The following is a 25137-nucleotide window of genomic DNA, read 5'->3' as shown; positions in this document are numbered from 1 at the left end:
ATACTGGGCTTGAATTCAGAACCTGGGTGCTGTCCCCTAGTGTTTTTGCTTAAGGTTGGTGTTCTAGCACTCGAACCATAGCTCCAGTTTTGGCTTTTTGTTGGTTAATTGGCAGTAAGAGTCTCATCAATGTTCCTGTCCAGGCTGGCTTTGAGCCATGATCCTCAGATCTCAGTCTCCTGAGTATTTAGGATTATAGGCATGAGCCACTGGTATCTGGTTTGTGGGGGGAAAAGGGAGGGTGGGTTCTGGGAATCGAACCCAGGATTTCAGGCATGCTAGACAAAGGTTCCACTACTAAGTCACATTTAATGCAAATTTAATGTTGTGCATTCCATGATACATGCACCATGCCATGCACCTAACATTATAATAGAGTGCAGAATAGCCCTAAGAATCCTCCATGCTCTACCTATTAACCTTAACTTGTTTCCTACTACTGGCATCCACTGATTGTTTTTGCCATCTCCCACAGACTTGTTTCCCAGAATGTCACAGACTTGGAATTGCACAGGCTATGGCTCTTCGATCTTGGTTTCAAAGTCATGATTCTTAACACAGCCTAGAAACTTAAACCTCCCATCACTCTGCACAAAATCTGTCTCTGTGTTCCATAGTCACCATCCCAGCCGTATGCTCTTTCCTCTGGTGCATAGTTATTGCTTATCTCCTTCTACTTGAATATAAACGTTAAGAGAAGAGAAATATTTGTTTTACTTACTATAAAACCCCAGTGCTGTGAGGGCATCTGACATATGCTCAAAAATAATCATTCTGCTCTTGTTGCACTGTTAGTTGTTTTCTAAAATGTACTAAAGTAGGCGGTGTTCTAATTTATTTATTAGTATATAAACACATGCATACATTAATTATTATGGAAGAGATCCTCTCTTGATGATTCCCATAAGTGCAACTATTACTAATCAAAGGGTATGGACACTTTCAAAGCTCTTATTAAATACTGCAAGTTGTTTTATTATTTATTTATTTATTTATTTATTGTCAGTTCTGAACTCTGAGGCCTGAACTCTGGGCCTGGGCACTATCCCTCACCTCTTCAGCTCAAGGCTAGTGCTCTTCCACTTGAGCCACAGCACCACTTCCCGCTTTTTCTGCTAATGCAGTGCTGAGGAATCGAATCCACGGTCTCATGCATGCAAGGCAAGCACTCTACCACTGAGCCACCTTCCCAGCCCCTGCAAGTTGTTTTCTGACAAGGCTATTTTAGTTTACATTTTATGGACAGTGAAGTATGGTGCTGATCACATTTGGCTTTCTTTAGCAGATATTTTGTCTTACAAATCTTTATTGACTGGAAGAGTCTTTAACTTCTATTTCCTGCACAGAGAGCAGGAAATGCTCTTGTCTTTATTTCTATTTCTTCCTCCATTCTCCTTTTACACTAAAAACTATCCCTGCTAAAACTTCAAAGACAATCGTTGTTGATTTAGTGTAAAAGGGATGTACTTGTACTGATTTTTCATTTGTGCTATTTTGCTATTATTTCTTTTTACCCACCTTTTTCTGAGTTTATGAGCTTCTGAGAGCACTTTTGGTGAGGGGGGTTGGGTGGATAATATCTTTTTCTGAGAACATCTCCATGACTTTCCCATGGTTTTTGGACAATTCATCTCAGTCATGAACCAAAAGCAAAGTATCATTATTCCATTCCAATATTAAAGATAAGTAAGTAAAACATACTGAGCTAAGGTTAGACCTCATGAGCCAGCCACACTACTGGCCTTGTGCGGTCATGTTACACTCAGGTATGAGGTCAAATGGGAATGATGACAGAGCAATTTGTGTCTAAAGCACTAATGACTTCTCCATGTGAACTAGAGCATATGCAAGGTTATTTATATAATAAGATGACCTTTATTGGACACCTTTCCTGAATGTGGGAGGAACCAGTGATATTAGATCCCATTCACTGGTAAGGGCAGCGCCATCACAGAAACAGAAAAGGTGCCACAGCCTTTATTTTACATTTTAGTAGGTTACTTTTAAACACCACATTCAAAATATTATCATTTTTAACCAGTAGTTGGTATAACAATCACTCATGAGATATTTAAAAATTCTTTGGCATTTGTCTTTCAGATCATCTTGTATTTTATACTTACAGTACATCTCTACTGGGACCAGTTGCATTTCAAGCCTTCAAAATCCTTTGTGGATAATGCTATCATATTGGACAGCGCAGGACCTACAGTATCAGGAATTTAATTGGTGCAAATATGTAGACTTTTCAGTAATTGGAAGGATTTATTATTATTATTGTTTTGTCAGTCTTGGGGCTTGAACTCTGGGCCTGGGCACTGTCCCTCAGCTCTTTGGCTCAAGGCAAGCGCTCTACCACTTGAGTCACAGCGCCACTTCCAGTTTTCTAGTGGTTTGTTGGAGATAAGAGTCTCACAGACTTTCCTCCCAGGCTAGCTTGGAAGCACGATCCTTAGATCTCAGCCTCCTGAGTAGCTAAGATTACAGGCGTGAGCCACCGGCACCTGGCTTTGATAAGTATCTTAATTTGCGTTCCCACAGTAGCAGACCCTGACACAAAGATTGGAGTGCCAGTCGTTTATTTTGGAGGTGATCCCGGCAAGCACTTGTAGGGGTGGACAAATAAGACAGAGAAGGGAAGGATGCCAAAGAAGAGTGGGCGAGCTGCTCAGACAAACGGACTCCATCCTGCTGGGATCGCCAGGAGATGGAACATGCCAGCTAAGAAGCAAGAGAGTAGGGTGTTTATCTACCCACTCCCATATTGATCCCTGGTTGCAGGCTGATTCCAGGATCTGGGACTTGCCTTTCAGTTGTGCCTCCATGGCCAGCAAAGGCTAGATGCTCATAAGCAGTGCACTGCATTAGTCCTGGCAAAGTGACCGGAGGATATGGGCTGGGAAGTCACACAATCTACTCAGAGATCTGATTAGTTTCTGGAACACCAGAGTCTTGATGCCACCGAGTCTCCTGTCTTACTCATCTATGTACCCAAGGGTCCTGGCAGTGATCTTGGCATGCAAAAGGTGTTTAATAGGTAACCGTTGACTGTATGACTTCTTTTAGGCATCTGCCTACTCTTTTAGGCTTCTCCATATGAATGGGAGACACAAGTTCCAGCAGTTTTTCAGGTCATGACCTTGTAACTTTAGCCAACAGTTCCCAAAGAGAGAAGCCAGTGGATCTGGGCCAGACCCTTTGGCCACAGCTATGGTCTGGTAGGATTATCTAGATTTGAGATAGGTGCCAACTTGCATCTCAAAACTTCACATCATTACAAGTGTTGGACGACGACAGTATTTATATTTTTAATCTTTAAATTTTTGAAGGTCCTGAGTTATCAAATTTATCCATGAATGTGTCTTCATAAATTGCCTGCTCCATATCATTAGTTTTTTTTTTTTTTGACAAGGATGACATTACTTCTGCCCAGCTACTCAAACTAGAAACTTCAGAATTATGCTTACCTGCATCTTCTTGTCTTACCTTTCTGAACACTTATTCAAGAAATATTTTATAAAAATATTAAGTGCTAGGGTCAGTGGTCTTTAAAGATATGAGGCAATCCCAAGACTCACTCTCTAGAAACATCTATTACTGCTTGTGGGATTTTATTCGTGCCAGTACTTGGGCATGAACTCAGGGTCTCAAGTTCTCCCTTCGGGCTGGGAAGGTGGTAGAGTGCTTGCCTAGCATGCACCAAACCCTGTGTTTGATTCCTTGTACCACATAAACAGAAAAAAGCCAGTGGTGCTGTGGCTCAAGTGGTAGAATGCTGGCTTTGAGCAAAAAGAAGCTCACAGACAGTGCCCAGACTCTGAATTCAAGCCCCAGGACTGGCAAGAAAAAAAAGTTCCCCTTAGCTTTTCCCTCTTTTCCTCAATGCTAGCTGGTGGTACTTTATCATTTGAGTCACAACTCCACTTCCAGCTTTTTTTTTTTTTGCTATTTAATTGGAACTTAGAATCTCATGGACTTTTCTGCCCAAGCTACCTTGGAATCACAATGCTCAGATCTCAGCTTTTTGAATAGGCATGAACCACTGGGGCCTGGCGAATCATTTCTTATTGATGGGCCTCTCAGTTTTTGCTACCAGGCTCCAGTCCAGCTCCTTATTTTGTCAGTTTCTTAACTACCCACAACTCCATTCTCTTTTCTCCTAAATTCATCCATGCTGATGGCAGTTTTCTCTTTCAGGAACACACGTTCATTTTTTTAAATTTTTAATTAAAAATATTTTCTTGTTATTGTAGAGGTGATATACAGAGGGTTCTTTTGTTGAAGGAACATAGCTCCATTCCCCTAATGTGGCTTCCGGAACCTTTGCTAAACCGGCCCACAAGTCACACTTTCAGAAGGAACTGTAATACTTAACTCTTAAGCATGCTATTCCAAATGCACAAGGCAAGGGGGTGTCTCAGAGTCTTATGCCTTTCCCTCCATCTGAGGCAACATCTTTGCCCTTCTTGAATTGTGATGTTTGACTCTTTATGTCTTGTTACATGGAAAATTTCCTAACAACCTGAGTCACTCTTGTTCTAAGTGGAAACACTTCCTTACTAGTGTTCTCTAGTATCTCCTGGATCTATTTATTTAGTATTATTGTGTAGTTCAGGGAACTGAGCTCAGAGACTCATGCAATGTAAAAAAAGCTCTCTACCACTCAGCCATCCCTCCACCTCCAGCCCCAGCATTCATTATTGTGCTTACCTTCTATGATGGTTAACGTGTACATACAATTCCCTCTACCTAGTTCACTGCTTCTCAACTCTGACCACTCATTAGATTCTCTAGAAAACTTACTTTAAAAAACATGCAAGCCAGGTATGGAGACCAAACGAATCAGAATCTCTGCACTGTGGGCAACTCAAGGGCAGAAATTATTTCTAGCAGTTGGTAAACTTTTAGATGGCAGATAATGGGTGTAATATACAATCTGGAATTTATGGTATCTTAGAGAAATTAAAGTGGGATGCTAGTGGATCACACCTGTCATTCTAGCTACTCAGGAGGTTGAGATCTGAGGATCCAGGCTTGGTGCCAGTCCAGGCAGATGAGTCCATGAGATTCTTCTTTTAAGGCCTGAAGTAGAGCTGTGACTCAAACAGTATAGCACCAGTCTTGAGTGTAAAAGCTAAGGGACTGTGCCTAAGCCTTGAGTTCAAACCCCAGCACCATCACAAAAAAAAGAGGAAAGAAAGAGGAAAGAAACTTAAAATTTATAATAAGAGTATGATCTGCATACCATACAATTGCTGGATAGCAAATCTAGTGTTTCACATGCCAGGCAAGCATTTCTCTACTGAGCTACACCCTCAATCCCTTACCTGTTTTTCTTTTAAAGGATATTCACAGGGTTATGCAATAATAATCTAATATCAGAACATTTTCATTATCTTCAAAAGAAACACTGTACCCAGTTGTAATCAATCTGTATTATTCCCAACATCCAGCCCCACTAGGCAAATGCTAATCTACTTTCTATCTCTACAGATGTGCTTATTCTGGATATTTTCATGGAATGGAATCACACAGCATGTGGTACTTGGTGACTGGCTTCACTTTCTTAGTGCTATAGTTTGGAGCTGACTGTCCTCCAATGGCCCTGACGCTACCGTGTGGTCCCTAGCCTGAGGTGCTAAGGAAATGGGGAAACCTGTAAGTAGTAGGCCTCATGGAAGGAAGTTAGGTCTTTGGAGGATGCTGCCTTTGAAGGAGATATTGGGACACTGCCCCTTCCTGGCTACTCACAGGTAACAGTCTTCTTCCACCACAAGCTCCACCGCAATGTTCCGTGCTACTACAGGACCAAAGCAACCCTATCAACTAAAACCTTCCAGAACCATGAGCCAGTCCTCCTTTCAAGTTGGTTTTCTCAAAGGTTTCGTGATAGCAATGGGTATCTGACTAACATAGTTAGCATAGTTCAAAACTTCATCCATGCCACATTCAGTAACATTTCATTCCTTTTATGAAATGCCAAATGATATTCCATTGTATGTCATGCCACATTTTATTTATCCATTGGTCAGTGGATGGACCCTTGCATTTTTCCTCCTTTTTAGCTTTTTTTTTTTTTGTTGCTGTTGGTCATGGGGCTTGAACTCTGGGCTTGGGCACTGTCCCTGAGCTCTTCAGCTCAAAGCTAGAGCTCTACTCCTTGAACCACAGCAACACTTCCAGTTTTCTCATATTTTATTGGACATAAGAATCTTATGGACTTTCCTGCCCTGGCTGGCTTTGAATAGTGATCCTCAGATCTCAGCCTCCTGAGTAGCTAGGATTACAGGTGTGAGTCACTGGTGCCCGGCTCCTCCTTTGTAGCTTTTATGAGTAATACTATTATGATATTTGTGGGGAAGTTTTCGTGTGGGCATGCTTTCATTTGTCTTGAGCATAGCCTTAGAAGTGTAATTGCTGAGTCACATGATAACCCTTAGCTTTTTGAAGAATTACCAGACTGGTTTTCATTGTGGCTTTACTAGTTTCCATTCCTATCAGTGATATGTGGTGCTCCATTTTCTTCCTCTCTCACACTTGGTTATAGAATTATTTGAGGCCAGTGAACAAGTGTAGATGTTCTTTCTTTTCTTTTTCTGTGTCTCTGTTTCCCTAGTTCCCTCACTCACGTCTTTCTTCTCTCCTCTTTTCTCTCCTCCTCTCTCTCTCTTCTTCTTTATTTCCTTTCTTTCTTCCTCTTTACTAGGATTCAATTTAGGGCCTTATGGATCTATCACTGGAACCATGTTCTGAACAAGCTTTTAGCCTGTGTTGTTTTTCAGTTAAATTCTCAGGCTAACTTTACCTAGGCTGTCCTCAGATCTCCATTTCCTTACCTCTACCTCCTTGAGTAGTTGGAATTATAGGTATGTTATACCACCCCTGGCATGAGATCTTTCTTGAAATACCCCTGCCTCCCAGCCTTTGCATACTAATACCATGTATAGTTGTCAAGTACCAAAAAAAGGCCAAAAAGGCACTCACTGACAAAAAAAAAAGCAAATATTATATGTGGTTAATTTTTAAGCATTGGGGATTAAACACACTCTGCACTTAACCACTGAGTTACAGCCCTCCCCCACTTATTTGTTGAATAAATGGGAGGAAAATCCTTTTATTTACGAGTTGCTTCCCACAAGTTATAAGGACTGAAAGAACGCAGTTCAGAATGAGGAGTGGGAATTCTGATTCTCACTACAGATCTGAGAAGAACCAGAAGGCTAGGTAACAATGAAAAGTCAAGACCAGGCAACATGGTCCAATTTTCTCTCTACCGTCAGCCTGGTTCTCAGTATTTCTTCTAAATACCCCATTAATTAATGTTCAGAAAAGAACATTAAGAAGTTTCAAAGGAGCTTAGTTTAAAACAACTCAGCAGAAGCTGAAGGGACTAAGTGCTTTGGCAGTTTTGAAACTGCTAATTATGGTTCTGACATAGTTGTGGAGGATAGAGCATACAAGGAGAGTTCAGTCGACTTCTAACTTTAGCAAACAAACTCTTCAGCTTTGAAGTAGAACTGGTAGCTGAATAAGTACCAGGCTAGAAAATTTAGGGGGTTTCAAAGGGCACCAGAAATCAGGAAACCTACTTTGGATCATAGATTTGTATTACCTGAGAAAGTTAATGCAGATAAAAGCTAATGATCACAGTTTTCTTACAGTATGCAAATTAAAAACATTGTCTTTTGTTGTTGTTCCTGGGGCTTGAACTCTGGGCCTGGGCACTGAACCTGAGCTCTCAGCTCAAGGCGAGCACTCTAGAGCCACCGTGGTTTTCTGAGTGGCTTATTTAAGTGTCTCACAGACTTTCCTGCCTGGGCTGGCTTTGAAGCATGATCCTCAGATCTCAGCCTCCTGAGTAGTTAGGCTTACAGGCATGAGCTATCAGAGCCCCGTTTGTCTTTCTTTTGTGATACTGTCAAACATACCCAAAGTCTCAAGAAAATTGTACTATAGAACCAATCATTTGACTCAAAATTACCAACATTTTGCCATCCTTCTATACTTGGCTTTTATTTATTAGTTGTTAAAGAGACAGGGCTAAAGCACGTTGCTCCTGGGCTCAAGGGAATTCTCCTGCCTCAGTTTCCGAAGTAGCTTAGATTAAGACTCAGGGCACTGTTTGGGCACATTTGAAATAACTGGTCAAAAATAAATGCTTGTATACAGTAAGGATTTCTTTAAAAGAAATTATTAATCCTACCATTTTAGTAAGTGTACATGAAAAAGATAAAATGATCTTGTTGCTAGCACCATGAACAAGTAACCTTTAGTCCTTTATTTCTAGTGGCACTGGGGGCTTGCACTCTTGCTTGGCTTTTAACTCAAGGCTGGCGCTCCACCACTTGAGCCATTCCTCTGCTTATAGTTTTTCCTGGATCTTTGGAAATGAACAATCTCATGTGGCTTGGTTCTGAGATCCTTAGATCTCATCCTCTTGAATAGCTAGGATTCCAGGCATGAGTCATCAGCTATGAACTGGTATGAAACCTTTGCTCTTTCTTCCTTCAGGACTGCAAGAAGCTGTTGCGCTGGTAAAGAGACCACAGAACTAGGGATTTCTTAGCGGAACCTAAAATTTATTAACAAGCTTTTGTTCAGTCATTAACTGGCGCTCTCAGGGCGCTTTTTGTGTAATTACCATGCTCTTGTTGATGGCAAGAGAACAAGTTAGGTTCAACATTACAGGCCCGGATACTTTGAACATGCAGAGTGTCTTTTTTTCTTATGCAAAAGAAGAAACAAATAAACCCTTTCTCCAATAAAGCATTGTTAGTTGAAAGCCAGGTAAGGTACCCAGATAGGTATATTAGTGTCCTAGCCTGGCTCCTGGTGGCTAGAGCCTATAATCCTAGTTACTCAGGAGGCTGGGATCTGAGGATCACTGTTCGAAGCCGGCCTGGGCAGGAAAGTCTGTGACTCTCAGCTCCAATTAACCACTAAAAAGCCCTAAGTGGGGCTGTGACTTAAGTGGTAGAGAGCCAGCCTTGAGCAAAAATAAATTAATTAATTAAAAAAAAAATCCCAGGGACAGTGCCCAGGCCTAGAGTTCAGGCTCCAGGACCAGCACTCAAACAAAAGCAAAAACAAAAGCACCCCCTCTCCCCCCCCCCCAAAGGAGCCAAAACAAAACTGATACCAGTGTCCTGTAATTTGTGTCCCTTTTGCCACTGTTATTCTAGTAGCTTCGGGGAGGGGGGCGAGAGGAGAGCTGCAGCGGGCCACCTCCCTTTCTGCCCCCAAGCTCAGCCCCGCAGCTCCCAGAGATCCACGCAGCCAGGCCACCTGCGAGATGGCGGGACCGGCGGGGCGTCCGTCCATCTCCTAATCTCACGGTTCCCGCCGGCCTTTCGGTCCGGCAGCTGGGCGCAGATAACGCCTGCACCAGATCCCGGGGTTGGCCCGGGTCAGACGCGGTTCCTGGTGGCTGGAGAACCACCCACCGTGGCGCCCGGCTAGGTCCCCGGGCGCGGGCGCTGCGCCCAGGGGGGCGGGCGGTTCTCAGGGTGTCCCCAGCCCGCGAACCGGGGAGGGGGGGGCGTTCCCGGACGGCAGGGCGGGCCGGGAGCCGCCCTCCCCCTGCCCCTCCCACCCCACACCCCTCCCGGATTTCAAGGTCGCTTCCGCGGCGCCGATCTCAAACTCGGACCCAGTTGGCCGCCGCCGGGTCCCAGGACCCCGGCTCCGTGCGCTCCACCAGGCCCCCGCCGCGATTCCCGGGCTGCTTCCCGGACTCACGGACCCAGGCGGCGGCCGTAGCGGGTGCCCCGAGGCTCCCCGGGTAGCGGCGGGTGATCTGGAACCCGCCGCGCGGATCCCAGCGCCGCTGTAGCACCGGCATCCCGACCCGCGCCCGCAGGGACCGCGCTAGTCCCCGCCGCCGCCACCCGACCCGGCCCCCGCCCGGCCGCACCATGCTCCCGGTGCACCGGGAGCTGAAGCCCAACCCGCTGCAGGACGCCAACCTGTGCTCGCGCGTCTTCTTCTGGTGAGAACCCGCGCCCGCCCCGCCCGCGCCCCTCCCCGCCCGCACCCGGCGCCAGCCGGCGGGGCGCGGTCCCGCGTGGCCGCCACGCGCCGGGCCGGGGCCGAGGATCCTGGGGAAGGACCACGCTGCGCGGGCGCGGACGGGGGGCGGGGCGGCGGCGTCACGGCTCCCCGCGCCCGTGCGGCCCCAGGGCCTCCCCGCTCCTGCGCCGGAGCCGCACGTTTCCTCCTTTGATTCCAAGTCACAGCTTTGAACAGCTGCCTTTGTCTCGTCGCAGCCCAAGCCGAATTAGCGTCCGGACCGCGCAGTCCGCCCAGTGGACGATGGTCTCCCTTCAGGCCTCCCTCCTGATTGGGGTGACCTGCTGGGGGTGACCTGCTGGTGGTGACCTGCAGGGGTGACCTGCGGGGATGATCTGCGAGGGTGACCTGCTGGGGGTGACCTGCGGGGGTGACCTGCGGGGATGATCTGCAAGGGTGACCTGCTGGGGGTGACCTGCGGGGGTGATCTGCGGGGGTGACCTGTGAGGGGTGACCTGCGGGGATGACCTGCGGGGATGATCTGCGGGGGGTGACCTGCGGGGGTGACCTGCGGGGGGTGACCTGCGGGGATGTCCTGCTAGGGTTAAGTGTGAGTCTTGGTGTCCCTCCGTGTGGGCCAGGGAACCGAGTATATAATATATATTGTACATTATATAATATATAACATATAGCACATATAATATAGCACACTTCGTGTGGGTAAAATAATGCGTATGTTTATGCCCGGTCTGGTCTCTGTCCCTGACCTTTTTTTTTTCTGCCCAAGGCTGAAGCACTTGGGCAGAAGCACACTTCCACTTTCGCTTTTGTGGTGGTTCTTTGGAGGTGGGAGTCTCGTGGGTTTTCCTGCCCTGGTTGGCTTCAAACCAGCATCCTCAGATCACAGCTTCCTGAGTAGCTAGGATTACAGGTGTCAGCCAGCATCTCTTGGTTTATGATTGTGTGTGTGTGTGTGTGTGTGTGTGGATGCTAGGTGAGCAAGAGCTGTTCCCAGCTGTGGCTTTTGACTTTGATCCACATCTAGCTGGAGTCTGATCCCGATCTTCGCTCTGTTTGGTGGAATTTTCTACCTTTGAAGGTGGAGCCCCCAAGACCTGTGGGTCTTGTGGGGAGGCTGGGGTCTCTAGTCCTGGTCTTGGGCAGGTGGCCCTGCTGTGGAACCTGCCCTCCTGAGACGCTTGAGGAACCCCCAGGCTGCCTCTTACGTGCGAGGAATCAGGTGAACAAGGCTTACACCAGGCCAAGACTGAGGTTCCACTGGTAGCCCCTACTACTACTAGTAAGGTAGGCCAATGCCTTCAGGCTAAAACGCCCTGACTGATAACTAATAGCTTTTGTTCTTGATCTCTGCCCTTTAATTTTTCCCACAGTCAGACGCTTCCTTCATTTATGGGAAAACCTAGGGGATCCCAAGAGAAAAATGAGTCATCTACTGTTGCTTTAATTGTGATGTGTTCTCTCTCTGTTAGGACCTGCTTTGAGGGGCAGATGGAAGAATATGGGTGTGGTTAGTGTAAAAAGTAGTCCCAGTTAGATAGGGACTGTCTCCTGAACTCCATGCAAGACACAGAAGTCTTTTTTCGTTCCTTTTCCTTTTCTTTTTCCCTTTCCTTCCTTCCTTCCCTCCCTCCCTCCCCCTTCCTTCCTTTCTTCCTTCCTTTCTTCCTTCCTTCCTTCCTTCCTTCCTTCCTTCCTTCCTTCCTTCCTTCCTTCCTTCCTTCCTTCCTTCCTGTACTGGGGCTTGCACTCAAGGCCTGGGCATTGTCCCATAGCTTTTTAGCTCAAAGCTAGCTATTTATCACTTGAGCCACAGCTCTACTTCCACTTCTAGCTTTTCCATGGTTAATTGGAGATAAGAGTCTCACAGATTTTCCTGCCCTGGTAGGCTTTGAACCATGATTGTCAGATCTCAGCCTCCTGATTAGGATTACAGGCATGAGTCAGCTGTGCCCAACTAGGACACAGAACCCTTGATAAACTTTCTCTTACATGCAACCATGCACACCTGTAGTCCCAGATACTTTGGAGCTGCGGAGGGAGTATCACTTGAGCCTTAAGGAATTGAGACCAGTTTAGCCAACAAAACAGACTCAATCAGATAGATTTTTTTTTTTTTAATTTAGATTTTTTTTTTGGGGGGGGGATAGGATCTTGTGTGTGACTCTTGATTCTTCTATCCCTGGTGTCTTGCACAGCTAGGATTACACATGCTGTGACACCATCATTTTTGTGATGGGAGTGTTTTTTCTTGCCTCACTGGTCTTTAACCTTGATCCTCCTGATCTCTGTTTCCCAAGGGATTATAAGCAGGAGCCAGGATGCCTGGCTAGATCTAACTTTAAAAAGAAAAAAAAAAAAAGATCTAGGTGCCAGTGGCTCATGCCTGTAATCCTAGCCATCCAGGAGGCTGAGATATGATCACAGTTCAAAGCCACCCAAAGCAGGAAAGTCTGTGAGACTCTTATCTCCAGTTAACCAGCAAAAAGCTAGAAGTGGAGCTGTGGCTCAAATGGAGGAGTGTTTGCCTTTTTGCAAAAACTCAGGGCCTGGGCACTGTCCCTGAGTTCAATCTCCAGACTGGCACACTGATACACTTGGCATACACATTCACACAAAATAATAATAGCAAAAAGTGAAGGAAAAAAGTAGTAACTTTTCACTCATGACTTAGATGCTGGAGTGAGATTTTTTTGTCTCTATTTCACACCCGAAGACACTCAAGCCGATGTATTTTCATTATTTATCTAGGATGGCCCTGATTATGTGTTGCACAGGATTCTTGCTTCCCTTCTTGCAAGCTCTACAATTGCACTCTGCATCCTTTCCCCAGGTCTCTATCCTGTAGCGCTGTGTTAGCTGCAGGTTGAAAGTTAACAATGAGGGAGTATCCTACCCCTCCCCCATGTAGACTGAAAGGGCCTCTGGGAGCCAGAGGCATATGACCCAAGAGAGTGGTGAATCCTTGCTCTCCTGTTGCTGGCCAAGTCTCAGTTGGTAAATGTCATCTTGTAGAGAGTTGTGCTATTGTAGAAGCTGCCACTGGACAGGAGAGACTCTCTGAGGACTTACAGAATGCGGATGACACGTGGACAGAAATGCAGATAGCTTAGGGAGAGGTTGGCTGGTGTAGGTGTATATTTATATACATTCATATGCCTATATGTGTATGTATTTGTGCTGGTACTGGAATTTGACCTTAGGATTTTGCACTTTGCTTGGCTTATGGCTCTCTACCACTTTGGGCTTTTTGCTGATTAATTGTCCATTTGAGTTGGCTTCGGACTAGTATCCTCAGATCTCGGCCTCCAGAGTAGATTATAGGCACGAGGCACCAGTGACCATCTAAATTGGAATGTGTGTGTTGGTCCTGGGGCTTGAACTCAGGGCCTGGGCTAACCCTTCACCACTTTGACCCACAGCTCCATTTTGCTTTTTGGTAGTTAATTGGAAATAAGAATCTCATGGCTATTTCTGCCTGGGCTGCCTTTGAACCTTGACCCTCAGGTCTCAGGCTCCTGAGTAGCTAGTATCATAAAGTTAATTTTTTTTTTCTATCTTTATTCTTGAAGTTTCATATCCAGTCAACAGGGGCTGTGTTGCCTGGTGTTCCTTTCCCTCAGGTCTGGCAGATCATTTGTCTTTAGAGATTACTTGTGACGTTTGACCTTGCTGATTCTTTTTTTCTTTGGGGTGTACCTCATAGGCTAAGTCTAGTCTACTGTTGTTGGAGTATGAAGCTGCCCCAGCACTTCAACAATGTGAGCCTTTCTCTTAGGCCTAACCTGGCACTTTACTGTGGTGCCAGATGCTAGTGATAGCCCAGGGTGTGGGGGTGTCGCATAGAAATACGGGTACCAGCTCAAACTGAACTCTCAGCAAGGCAAATTTACTTCCAAGGTACAGATGAGTATGCATCAGACAGAAATCAAGCAAGCAAGCACCCAGGAGCAGGCAGGCAGCTCTCTTTTTAATCCCTAACCTAGCAGGCCCTGTCCCTCTACCTGGATTGGCTGAGCTCAAGTTCACAATCTGAAAAAAAAAAAAAAAAAAAAAAAGATGTGGTTTAATTACCAGCAGTAGGATGTAACTAAAATTTAAAGAGCTTCTAACAGGATGACTTAGTTAAAGTGCAACAGGAACAGGATGTAACTAAAATGTAATTAGCAAGAGCCAGACAACCCTACTCAACATAGGAACTTTTCAGAAAAACAGTTATCACAAGCTTAACAGAAAGGAAGTGAACTACTTTGATAGGAAAGAACTCTCACACAGAGAACCACATCTCTCACCATTAGGGCCTTTCTTCTTCCCAGGAGCCCTGACCTCCTTTCCTACCCTGCAGACATTTGAGTGTTTTTCTGTCTAGGAGTAAGGTAAAGGTAAAGGTAAACCTTTACCTTACTTCTGGTTCCCAGGGATGGAATTGGATATACTTGGTTCTGTGTAGCCACATTCCAGTGTGTCCCTCTGGAGTTGTAGGGAAGCTAAGTCTTAGGTTTACTAAAAGGTTAATCTTTTAAAGGTATCTTTATACTATGTTATGTCTAAGAACTAGTGAAAATGGAAGTCAGAAGAGGGTTAGCATATTTTCTTTAACTGTTGAAGACCTACATGGGCAATATTTTCCAGTATACTGTTAAAAATGTAGACTTTGATGGCTCCTGTATATTCATATTCAAGGCCCCCTACCTGGCTATTCTGATTCAGGTAAGTCTGGGTAGCTCTCGGGTATTCACATTCAAGGCCTTCTGGGTGGCTCCTAACTACCTGCATTTAATAGCTACATTTTTGTTGTTGTTGTGGAAGATAGTCTAGGGGTTTGAACCCAGTGCCTCATACTCTGTACTCTGTTGCTGAGCCTTGCCAGACTCTAACCCTGTTTTTTTTTTGTGGTGATTATTTTTAAAATAGGAATTTACTTCCTGCCAGTGAACTTCCATTTCAGGCTTCCCGTAGTTGCTCGGTGGTATGCATCACTGCATCTAACTTCTGTCCTATGGAGAAGAAATCTCAAGAACTTTTCTGCTTGGATTATAGTCCTTCTAATCTCAGTCTCCTGTGTAGTTTAAGATGACGAGTGCCTTCAGAACCTGGCTACTTGTTTTTGAGATGGTGAAGTGGGATGCAGAATCTAACCAGCGCCATCTTGGCCACGTGGTGGATGATAGGGTTTTGGGTGGAGGCAAGGAAGTCCCACCTCCCAGGTGATGGGCATGTCTGAATTCCTAGAGGAAGGGTGGGGATTTGGACTTTCTGTTACCAGACCTGCCAGGTGCCACGTGCCACGTGTCTTGTCTCCTGGTTTTCCTCCAGTCCATGGTATCCCACTTTAGCTTTCCTTTGGAGCTGATCTGGTTTGTTGGTATTGTTTTTCTGCTCTTTCTTTCCTCTCTGGCTCTCATGGCTCAGTTTTCTGACAGTGTTCATGTGTTTGCTGGGCTGCAGATCTTTGTGACAGGAGTCCATCTGGAGACCACCAGCACTCCAATAAAGGCTCCAAATTCAACCTCTCAAAATGTGGCTTCTCTGTTTTCTTGTCCTACAACAATAGGGTCTCACTGTATAGCCCAGGCTGGCCTCAAACTTGAGATTCTCCTGCCTCAGTCTCCCTAAGTGCTGGGATTCTAGATATGCACCATCACACCAGCATTTAATAGTTGTTTGTTTGTTTGTTTCTTTTTTTTTTTTCAGGTAAGGGGTAGGTTTATTCAGTAGACCTGCTGGGACCAGGCCAGGTTGGCACTCTACTCGGCTGGCAAAGAGGGCGTTAGGCCTTACCTAGGGTAGGGAAAGGTGTGGCCAGGTAAAGGGAGGTGGGACCAGGTAAGAGGAGGTGGGACCAGGTGGGAGAAAGGTGTGGCCACATCAGATCCAGATGCGACCTCAGTGGATGCGTGGATGTGGATGTGACCTCTTCCAGGTGTCCCAGTTGCCTAGGTTACACAAGTACTGGGCGGAGACTTTGCTGTGAGGAGGGTGGAGTCTGCTCGCCATCCAGGAGCGGACCTTACATTCCAGCCTTTTAATAATCATGGAATAGGGCACGGATTCTCTCTGGCTACTTCCTGCTGACAAGGGGCGTCTACAATAGGGGTAAAAGGCTGGAATTTGGTCCCCTCCCAGAGAAGGCAGTGAGCAGCAGCTGTCCCTTGGTGGTATGAGTCCTTAGGTGAAGTCTGGAGAAGTCTCATGAGGCATTGAGGGGCTGGAAAAAAAATACTAGAGAGCAAATAAATGGCAAGAGGAAGGACTTGGGGCTGAAAATCGTTGGTAGTAATGTCCTAGCTATTTCTGACATCTGGTGACTAGGTAGAGGAGAAGTCAGGTAACAAAGGCAAGAATATAAATTCCTGTTCAGTTAATAGGTATAGACAGTGGATGGGCAGGCTTCTTACTTCTACTGACCTCCCGGCTCTGGTTAATTTTGAAAGGGCAGGCACAAAGTTGCTGATGTGACATCATCTCCTCTTACTCCTCTCCATGTTCCCTTCTTCCCCAGACTGGCTGAGTCTAGGTGCTTGTTGCTGGGATGGCTTGTCCCAGTTGGTACTCAAGGAAGATTGAACTCAAGGCCTGGGCACTGTCCCTGAGCACTTCTACTCAAGGCTAGCACTCTACCACTTTGAGTTATAGTACCACTTGCAGTGTTTGCTGATTAGAGATAAGAGTCTTGAGCCATGCTTCCAGCTGGCAGGTTAGCTGGGAGATGGAGTCTTAGGGATTTTTCAGCCTGGGCTGGCTTTGAACTGCAATTTTTGCCACAAAAGACCCTTTATTATTTCCAATTAAAGCAACAAGGAGATCAAGTAGAATAAGTAGAGCTTACCTGGTCCTTATCAAGAATGGCCAACAAACATTCTGAAATGACAAAACTCATTAGATGTGAGAATCTTAGCACAGATATGTCCAATATTTTAGAGTCACGTAGTTCGTACTAGAATACACAACACAAAACAAAAAGGCAAAACTCAAAACCTAAAATTTTGACAACAATGTTTAGACATCTTTGCTAACAAAGCACATCAGATGTTTGGGCCTCAGTTACCAGGGTCTATGAAAAGAGCAACTTGTTAGCAAGGCACCTTAGAATAGATGGATGGAGTAGTAAGCTTGGTGGAAGGTTACGGGTCAGGTGGGACCAAACCGTTAACCCACCATGTGGCCAAGATGACGAATTCAAGATGGCGAATTTCTGAAAAAATGCAAAGAAACCCTGAACAAATAAATCAAGCCTAGTTTGGCTAGCCTTTGAGAGGGAACCTAGAGGGGGGGTCCCCGGGACCCAGCCTGTGTCGCATTCTTCAGGGCACAAGCCAAAATGTTGTAGAAAAGAGAAAGGGAGAGATAAGAAAAGTTGGACATGAATGACAGAGAGAGAGCAAAGAGAACCTCAAAGTAAACAGACTTCTGACCATTTACCATTGCAGTGGCGAAAACTGTCTACATCTGAGAATGGCATAAAAATAAGGCACTCTGGCTTTCCAGGGAGCGCAGAAGGCATTTCAAAGGGTTTTCACCGCTCAGGCGTGATTCGCAGCACCCCATTAAATGTGTAGGAGAGTCAGTCTGGTGAGTGAAGGAGAGCTGACCAGGCAGAAGTGGCGTCCCGACTTCCCCCAGAGGCCTCTAGAGAGAAATGGCCAAGCCCCCAAAGCCAAGCGTCCCCGGCTCCAGAAGTGACCAGCCTTTCAGCTAAAGGCCCTAGGAGCTCTCTGGCGTGGCGCCACGTCTGGACAGAGACTGAGTGACAGAGAGCCATAGAGAGTAGTTTCACTCACCAGAGTAGAGAAGTGGTGTGGATGTGGATGTGAAGGCAGCAATGGTATCGATGTGCTGTATCCACAGCAGACAGATAGGTTCACAAAAGGCCGTCAGAACTATGGGTATTCCTCAGAGCAAAAAAGGGGGTAAAAATAAAAAAAACCGGAGAGGAATCCCACCTATCCTGACTTTAAGACCTTCCCAGATTTTGGCACCATTTATGTTAGGTTTTTAAAAAAGAGGTAGCTGAGTAAGAACAGCACCACGCACGTGGTATTCAGGTAAGGGGTAGGTTTATTCATCGATCTGGCTGGCACCAGGCCATGTTGGCCCTCCACTTGGCAGGGAAAGGCCTGGGAAAGAGCTGGGAAAGAGAACTGGGAAAGAGAGCTGGGGAAGAGCTGGGAAAGAGAGAGAGCTGGGAAAAAGAGTAATAGTTGTTTCTAACATCTTTGTACCATACATTGAGACAGATCAGAGATCCTCTGAACTAATACTACTGCTATTCACTAATTCCCATTGAATTTTGGTCAGTTTTAAATGTAATCTTCGTATCCTTTTTTTTTTTTTTTTTTACTTTTCTGTGCTTGAATACAGGGCCTGGGTGCTGTCTCTGAGATTCTTTTTCTTTTTTTTTTTTTTGGGTCCGTCGTGGAGCCTGAACTCTGGGCCTGAGCGCTGTCCCTCAGCTCTTCAGCTCAAGGCTAACGCTCTACCACTTGAGCCACAGCGCCACTTCCAGCTTTTTTCTTTTTGCTTATGTGGTGCTGAGGAATCGAACCCAGGGCCTCAGGCATGCAAGGCAAGTGCTCTACCACTGAGCCAACTTCCCAGCCCTGAGATTCTTTTTCTTAAGGCTAGTGCTCTACCACTGAGCCAAAACATCACTTTCGGCTTTTTAAAAATAGTTTATTGGCAAGTCTCATGGGGCTTTCTTCCCCAGGCTGGTTTTAAACTACGATCCTCAGATATCAGCCTTCTGAGTAGCTAGGATTACAGGCATGAGCCACTAGCACCCAACAGTGTCTATAATTTAATATTCAAACATTGAGAACATCAAAGCCCAGAGAAGTTGGTAACTTGTTGGGAGCATCACAGCTAGGATGTGGCGGTATTACAGAGCTTTCCCTGGGTGTGCTGTGTCTCAGACCAAGGTCAGCATTTGCCTACTGGACTTGAGCTTCAGATAGGTAAATGTCAGTTGATTGAGTGAATGAATGTGTGCTGACTGAATCCTTCGTTCCTTGTGTCTATGTGGGTGCATAGATGTACTTTATGTGCACCTACATGTGAAGCATATTTCCTCTTCATTCCATTGAATTACTGTTTGAGTTGGCAATTGGTATCAGGTTTGTTCAATTTTTAATTCTTTACTGTGAACTTTTGACATCAGATCTTCTCAATTCAACTTTAGAAATGTCCTTGTGTATCATTCATTCATTCATTCATTCATTCAGCAGATGCTTTCTGAATGCAGGTGTTGGGGGCCTCAAAGGTTCTGCAGAAATCTTCATCTTTCTGGAGCTTGGATTCCTTTCCTCCAGTCTCTAGCCTTAGCCAGAGACCCTATCTGAAACAGTTTGTTTTGGATTAGCTTAGGTGGGTATCTCAATACCACAAGCTTATGTGTAGCTGTGGTTTTTTTTTTTTCTTTTCCCTTCTTGTGGCTCCTTATGACTCCTTCAAGTCCCTGGGTTCTTTCTACCCAATCTTATTTATTAGCCAGAGAGAGGTTTTTGTATTCCAGGCCATTTGCATACACATCCTGTTGGCCAGATTAGTCATGTGGTCACCTCTGTCTGGACACATGATCGATTTGTTCCACAGTCTGTGCTCCAAGTCAATCCAAATGCAGGTAAATGACCAGGCCCACGTCACCTGCCAGAGTCAGAGGTACTGAAGTGACAACGGCGAGTCCTCCAGGCTCAATGCTGTCACTGTGGAGTGGTGCCCACCTGAAGCCATTCCCACCATCATCACAGGAATTCCTTCGGAGAGAGACATTGGGGACATTTCTTACTTCACATTTGACCCTAGATGATTAGAAGGCTGGATCATGATGTATTGAGCTGCAGGTTCTTTTGTTGTTGCTGTTTTTTTTTTTGTCAGTCAGGGGGCCTGAACTCTGAGCCTGGGTGCTGTCCCTCAGCTCTTCAGCTCAAGGATAGCGCTCTACCATTTGAGCCACAGCGCCTCTTCCGGCTTTTTCTGTTTATGTGGTGCAGAAGAATTGAACCCAGGGATCATGCATGTGAGGCGACCACTCTATCACTGAGCCACCTTCCCAGCCCTGTTTGTATGTTTGTTTTTAATCTCAACAGTTTCTACCTATTTTTTACCTCCCTTATTTTCAGAGCAAATTGGCTGCCTCCCTTTTTATCCTGGCCCTTTGTAATCAGAGAGCTAGCATGACCCTATTAAACACCATCTTGAAGAAAATGTCTCCAGTTCCCATGCTGTAGTAAGTGGCAGTATCTTTCTTCACTCCTTTATCCATCTGGTTGAGCCCACTGCTCTTTAATTTATCACTGTCTTTATTTTAACGTGGCATTCAGAACAAGACAGAATATTCCACAGGTGATCTGTTCCACCTACAGGCTGGTGTTTTTAAATAACTTCAATAATTTTATAATATTGTGTGTGTGTGTGTATGTATATGTGTGTATGTATGTATGTATGTGTGTATGCACGCATGCACACTTGAGATCAAATCAAAGGTCTTTGGGGTGCTAGGAAAGTGCTCTAGTACTCAGCCATGTCTCTATCCATCAGATATGTTTTGAGCACTTGCTAGGTTGTAGACAAAGTGGAGACGGCTGGAATAAATGTTTCAAGTCTGTTTTGCAGGTGATCCATACTGTTGTCCTAGCCCATGATTATTATTTGAGGGTCAGGTTTGGGAAGGGGGGGGTCTGTCTTTGACCTGGGCCAGGGGCAGGATGGAGCTTCGCAGATGGGTGGGAGTGAAGCCTGTGGGTACAGTTTGGAGGAGGTCAGAGGATGACTTTTGAGCATGTGAAGCCTGGCATGCTTGTTTAGTGTGTTTGAGTGAAGATGTTAGGTAGGGAGTCGGTCCTGATCCGGCACTGGGGATGAAGTCTGAGCTGGAGATCAGTGAGTGCTCAGCTGAAGTGCTTGCAGATATATGATCCACAGTCCACTGAGCGCACAGCCTGTGGGGGCTGGGGTTTGCCCTCACATAACCTGCTCTCTGGGTTCATTTGGTTGATGGCAAAGTTGAGTGACCATTGTGGTTGCTATTGAAAGTTTCTTGAAAACTGTTTTAAAAAACCGAACAGTAGGAAGGACAAGCCTGGACTGTCCTTTGGTTGTATCTGATCCACCTGGCAACACTAAGCATAGTAGATTAGGTTGGCCATGGGGGAGAGTTTGGAAGGGTATGTGTCATTTGCTCTATGGGAGTCCAGAGGTCCCAGGTGTCCTGGGCAATCATTCTATGACCCCACAGAGGAGAGATTGGTGTTAGTTTGGTGGTTTTTCCTCTGTTCAATCACAGGCTGGTTCTTAGTACTACCTTCTGTGGATATGCTCTCAAATTGCCTGCTTTAAACATCTGCTGAGGCAGTTTCTGTGACATTTACTAGTTTTGTTTCACTTAAATTCCTTTGTTTTTTTTTCTTTCTGGTGGTACTGGGGATGGGACCCAGGGTCTTTGTGTGTTCAGGACATGCTCTGCCACTGATCTCCAGCCCTTGTTGAAGTCATTTGTCAATACCAGCTGTGACTCTGCCTGACTCTGAGAAGCTGACTGCTGTCTTGCGCTCTGTGGAGGCCCTGCTCAGCCAGCAAGTCAGCTGGGCAGCCAAAAGAACTCCAGTGCTTGGACTACCCCTAGGTCACTTTGAATGCTCATTTCCAGGCAGCCACCCAGACATTATTTTTACTTACTTAAAAGGTTCCTTTGGAGTTTTTGTTGTTCTGAGAACCGTTGGTTCCCAGCTTCTCAGAAGTCACAAACATTTCTGAAGGCATTTCCCTTTAGGCCAAGGATTCTGAACTTCTCTGTCCCCACTCCCTTTGAATTCCTCTCAAAGGACTCTGATCTCAAAACATGACAACCATGGCCACAATGGGACTTAGTTGTCCCTGTGGGCTTGTAGTAGGTGGCAGTCGTGGGGGAAGGGCTCACTGTGGGCCCAGGATCCTAGAGGTAGCTGATCCTTGGCTTCTTACCTTGTTGTTTGTGTCCTTATGTTATTGATGAAGGAAACTGAGGCTGGAGAAGCCAGATCGTCGAGTATCACCCTGTTAGGATGTGATGAATGGAGCGGCCAGTTGAGTCAGGTACCACAAACTCCAAGCATGCATTTGTCCTCTGTGTTCTTGTGTTTATTGTCACATTCTGGGACAGAGATTGAGATCAAGAGGAGCCCAGTGGAGTGAAACATTGCTCCTATAATGAATATGTTCTTTGTATTTGCAGATCTTTATTATTTGGTGGGGGTACTGAGATTGAACTCAGTGCTCCATGATTGCTAATCTGGCTTTCTGCCACTTGAGCCACATCCTTAGCCCCCCTTTGCACTGGTTATTTTCAAGGCAGGGTCTCACTTTATGTCTGGGCTGACCTGGACTGCAATCCTCTTATTTATGTGACTAATTGCTATGTTTCCCAATGTTGCTGGTGATGCAGGTGCATATCACTGTGTTCAACCATTGTAACAGAGATAATAGGGACTATACCACTATACTTAGCCATTGATTGAAATGGAGTCATGAGAACTTTGATACAATGGCTGGCTTGAACCACAAGCCCCCCCCCCCCCCTTCCCCCAGTCTCCACGTCCCATTTAGCTAGGAGTACAGACTTTATTCATTTGTGACTTAAAAAGAAAGCACTAAATTGTCAGTTCTCTGGAGTTGTAACTAGCATTTTTCTCGTTCTTTCTTAGTACCCAGCTAGGCATTTTGAACTCGGTGTTCTTCATTCATGATTGTAACTTATTACTTCAGTCTTAATGCAGGCTTCTTGAACTTTCAGTTGCCAACACCTGACCTTAGATTAGCAGAATTGAGCCAGATGACCTTGACTCCAGTCCAGGAGAAGATAAGCGACCACTCTGGACTTGGTATTTTCTTGTATAGATTTATATAGTTAAACTATCTCATGCACAGTCCAAGATTATATTTAGTAAGGAATAACATTCGATTACCATTCAATTAAGCAGGACAAGGCAGCAGAAAAATAATCTGAGGGTAGGGCATAAGTCATATTCATCTGTGACAAGTAGATAAGTGACTTGTTTGTAACTACTCCCTACAAATGAAGAACTATTAAAAAGCAAAAGCAAAAAAGGCTGACTGGGCACCAGTGGCTTATACCTGAAATTTTAACAACTCAGGAGGCTGAGATCTGGACAGCTGTAGTTTAATTAGAGAAGTCCACAAAACTCCACCTCCAAAATAACCAACAAAATTCTGGAGCAGAGGTATGCTCAAATGGTAGAGCACCAGCCATGAACAAGAAAACAGAATGAGAGCACAAGGCCATAAGTTCAGGTCTTGGTACTGGCAAAACCCAGACCAACAACAAAACAAAAGGAAACATAGTTCACACTGAGAGCTAGGCCAGTGTCTGTGGAAGTACTTTGAAAATCCTCAGTAGGGACTGCCACATCCCTAGGGGCCAGAGTGGCATGGCTGAAGCTGCTAGGGACAGGACTGCACCTGTCTTAATGTGGACATGCAATGTCTGGTTCAAGAAGAGACAGGATGTCAGTCCATTGCTTCTGCTAGGCTGCATCTCTTTGGCGGTAACTCCTGATTCTAGCACACTTTATCTTTCCCCAGCCCCACTTCGCTGCTGCTGAATTGGCGGTGTCTGTTTTGGCACTCAGTGCTCTCCTTGGCATGGGACCAACCTAGTATTTTCTCAGACAGCCGCAGTTCCCAGGCAGTCAGTGTGGTGTCTTGCCCATGCCCTTACCAGTCCTTTGCTATCCTTGAGTTCGTGCTCTTTCTAATTACAGTGGCTCTGCTCCAACATCCTCCCTGAAAATCTGTTCATCAACCAACTTGTAGCTCATTTTTCAGTTGTCAGTTTTTTCCTCCTCCCCCCCACCCTTGGTTGAATATGCAGTACCAGGGCTTGAACTTAGGGTCTGGACACTTACCTTTACTTTGCTTTTTCTGCTCATGGCTAGAGCTCTGCTGCTTGAGTTATACCTCTATTTCTGGCTTTTTGGTGGTTAATTGGAAATAAGAGTCTCATAAGGCTTTCCTGCCCAAGCTGGTTTTGAACCCAAGATCCTCAAATCTCAGCTTCCTGAGTAACTAAGATTATAGGCACGAGCCACAGGTACCTGGCTGGCGCATTTAGCTTAAAAAAAATCTTTAGGGGCTAGGAAGGTGGTTCAGTGACAGTGTTTGCCTTGCATGCATGAGGCCTTGGGTTCAATTCCTCAATACCACATAAGCAAGAATAAAAAGCTGGAAGTGGCACTGTGAGCTGAAGAGCTGAAGAGCTGAGGGACAGCACCCAGGCCCAGAGTTCAGGCCCCATGACCGACAGACAAAAAAAAAAAATTAGTTTTATCAAGTTGTACAAAGAGGTTTCAATCTGAGAAGTCAAGTTATTAAGTATAATGCATCCTTTAAAAAATTACAATTTTATTGTTATTATTACAGTATGTACAGAGAGTTTACAATTTCATAATTCAGGTACTATGTACGTTTCTCTTGTGGACAGTGTCAGTCCTATTGCCAAACCTATGGGGTAGGAACTGTTACTGTCCAAGATCATAGTCTGTGAGTGGCAGAGTCCAGCTTCACAGCTGGTAGACAGCTTGGCCTGGAGTCCTTGCTCTCTGTAGCAGTGAGATGCTTTTTTTGGGGTGTCAAGACTAGGGACAGAGTGGGGGGCAGCTTAGCCACAAAGCTGCCTGTCAGCTCCCAGAAGTGTGGGATGTTGTCTATGTGTCCATTTCAGAGCATGTTTCCAGTGCTGGTGCCAGTGTTGGGTACCAACAGGGCAACTCTGCTGCCAACTGAACTGATCCTGCTTGTGCCTCTCCCACTGTCCCTCCGGTGAAGGGGCTGCTAATTATAGGGATAAAAGACATTTTAATTTGTTTCCTTCCTTCCTGTGGTTCTAGAATGAGCCTATCTGTCGTCACACAAAGTTCTGTTGATAGCACTTGGCTAGAGGCCTCCATCCGTAGGTTGTAAAAATCCTTTTTAAAAACTTGGTGAAAGCAGCCAGGGCACCAGGGGCTCAGGCCTGGAATCCTAGCTACTCAGGAGACTGAGATCTGAGGGTCTGACTTGGAAGCCAGCCCAGGCAGGAAAGTCCATGAGACTCTTACCCACCAAAATTCTGGAAGTGGA

At 45.6% G+C, this 25137-nt stretch overlaps 1 protein-coding gene across 1 annotated transcript in view; it reads left to right on the top strand.

Annotated features, from left to right (window-relative positions):
* The first annotated feature begins 9879 nt into the window (after positions 1 to 9879).
* The window catches only part of Abcc4 (ATP binding cassette subfamily C member 4), a 216677-nt gene continuing 201419 nt past the window's right edge, over positions 9880 to 25137 (top strand). Inside the window, exon 1 of the mRNA XM_042682640.1 lies at positions 9880 to 9988. Within this exon, the coding sequence (XP_042538574.1) occupies positions 9915 to 9988 (74 nt within the window). The 5' untranslated portion in view covers positions 9880 to 9914. The remainder of the gene's footprint in view (positions 9989 to 25137) is intronic.

The sequence above is a fragment of the Dipodomys spectabilis genome, unplaced genomic scaffold, assembly GCF_019054845.1.
Source record: "Dipodomys spectabilis isolate Male_0828 unplaced genomic scaffold, ASM1905484v1 ptg000075l, whole genome shotgun sequence".
In the NCBI taxonomy this organism is placed as follows: Eukaryota; Metazoa; Chordata; class Mammalia; order Rodentia; family Heteromyidae; genus Dipodomys; species Dipodomys spectabilis.
Note: the sequence above shows the minus strand (reverse complement) of the source record. Positions and strands in the feature narration are given on the sequence as shown.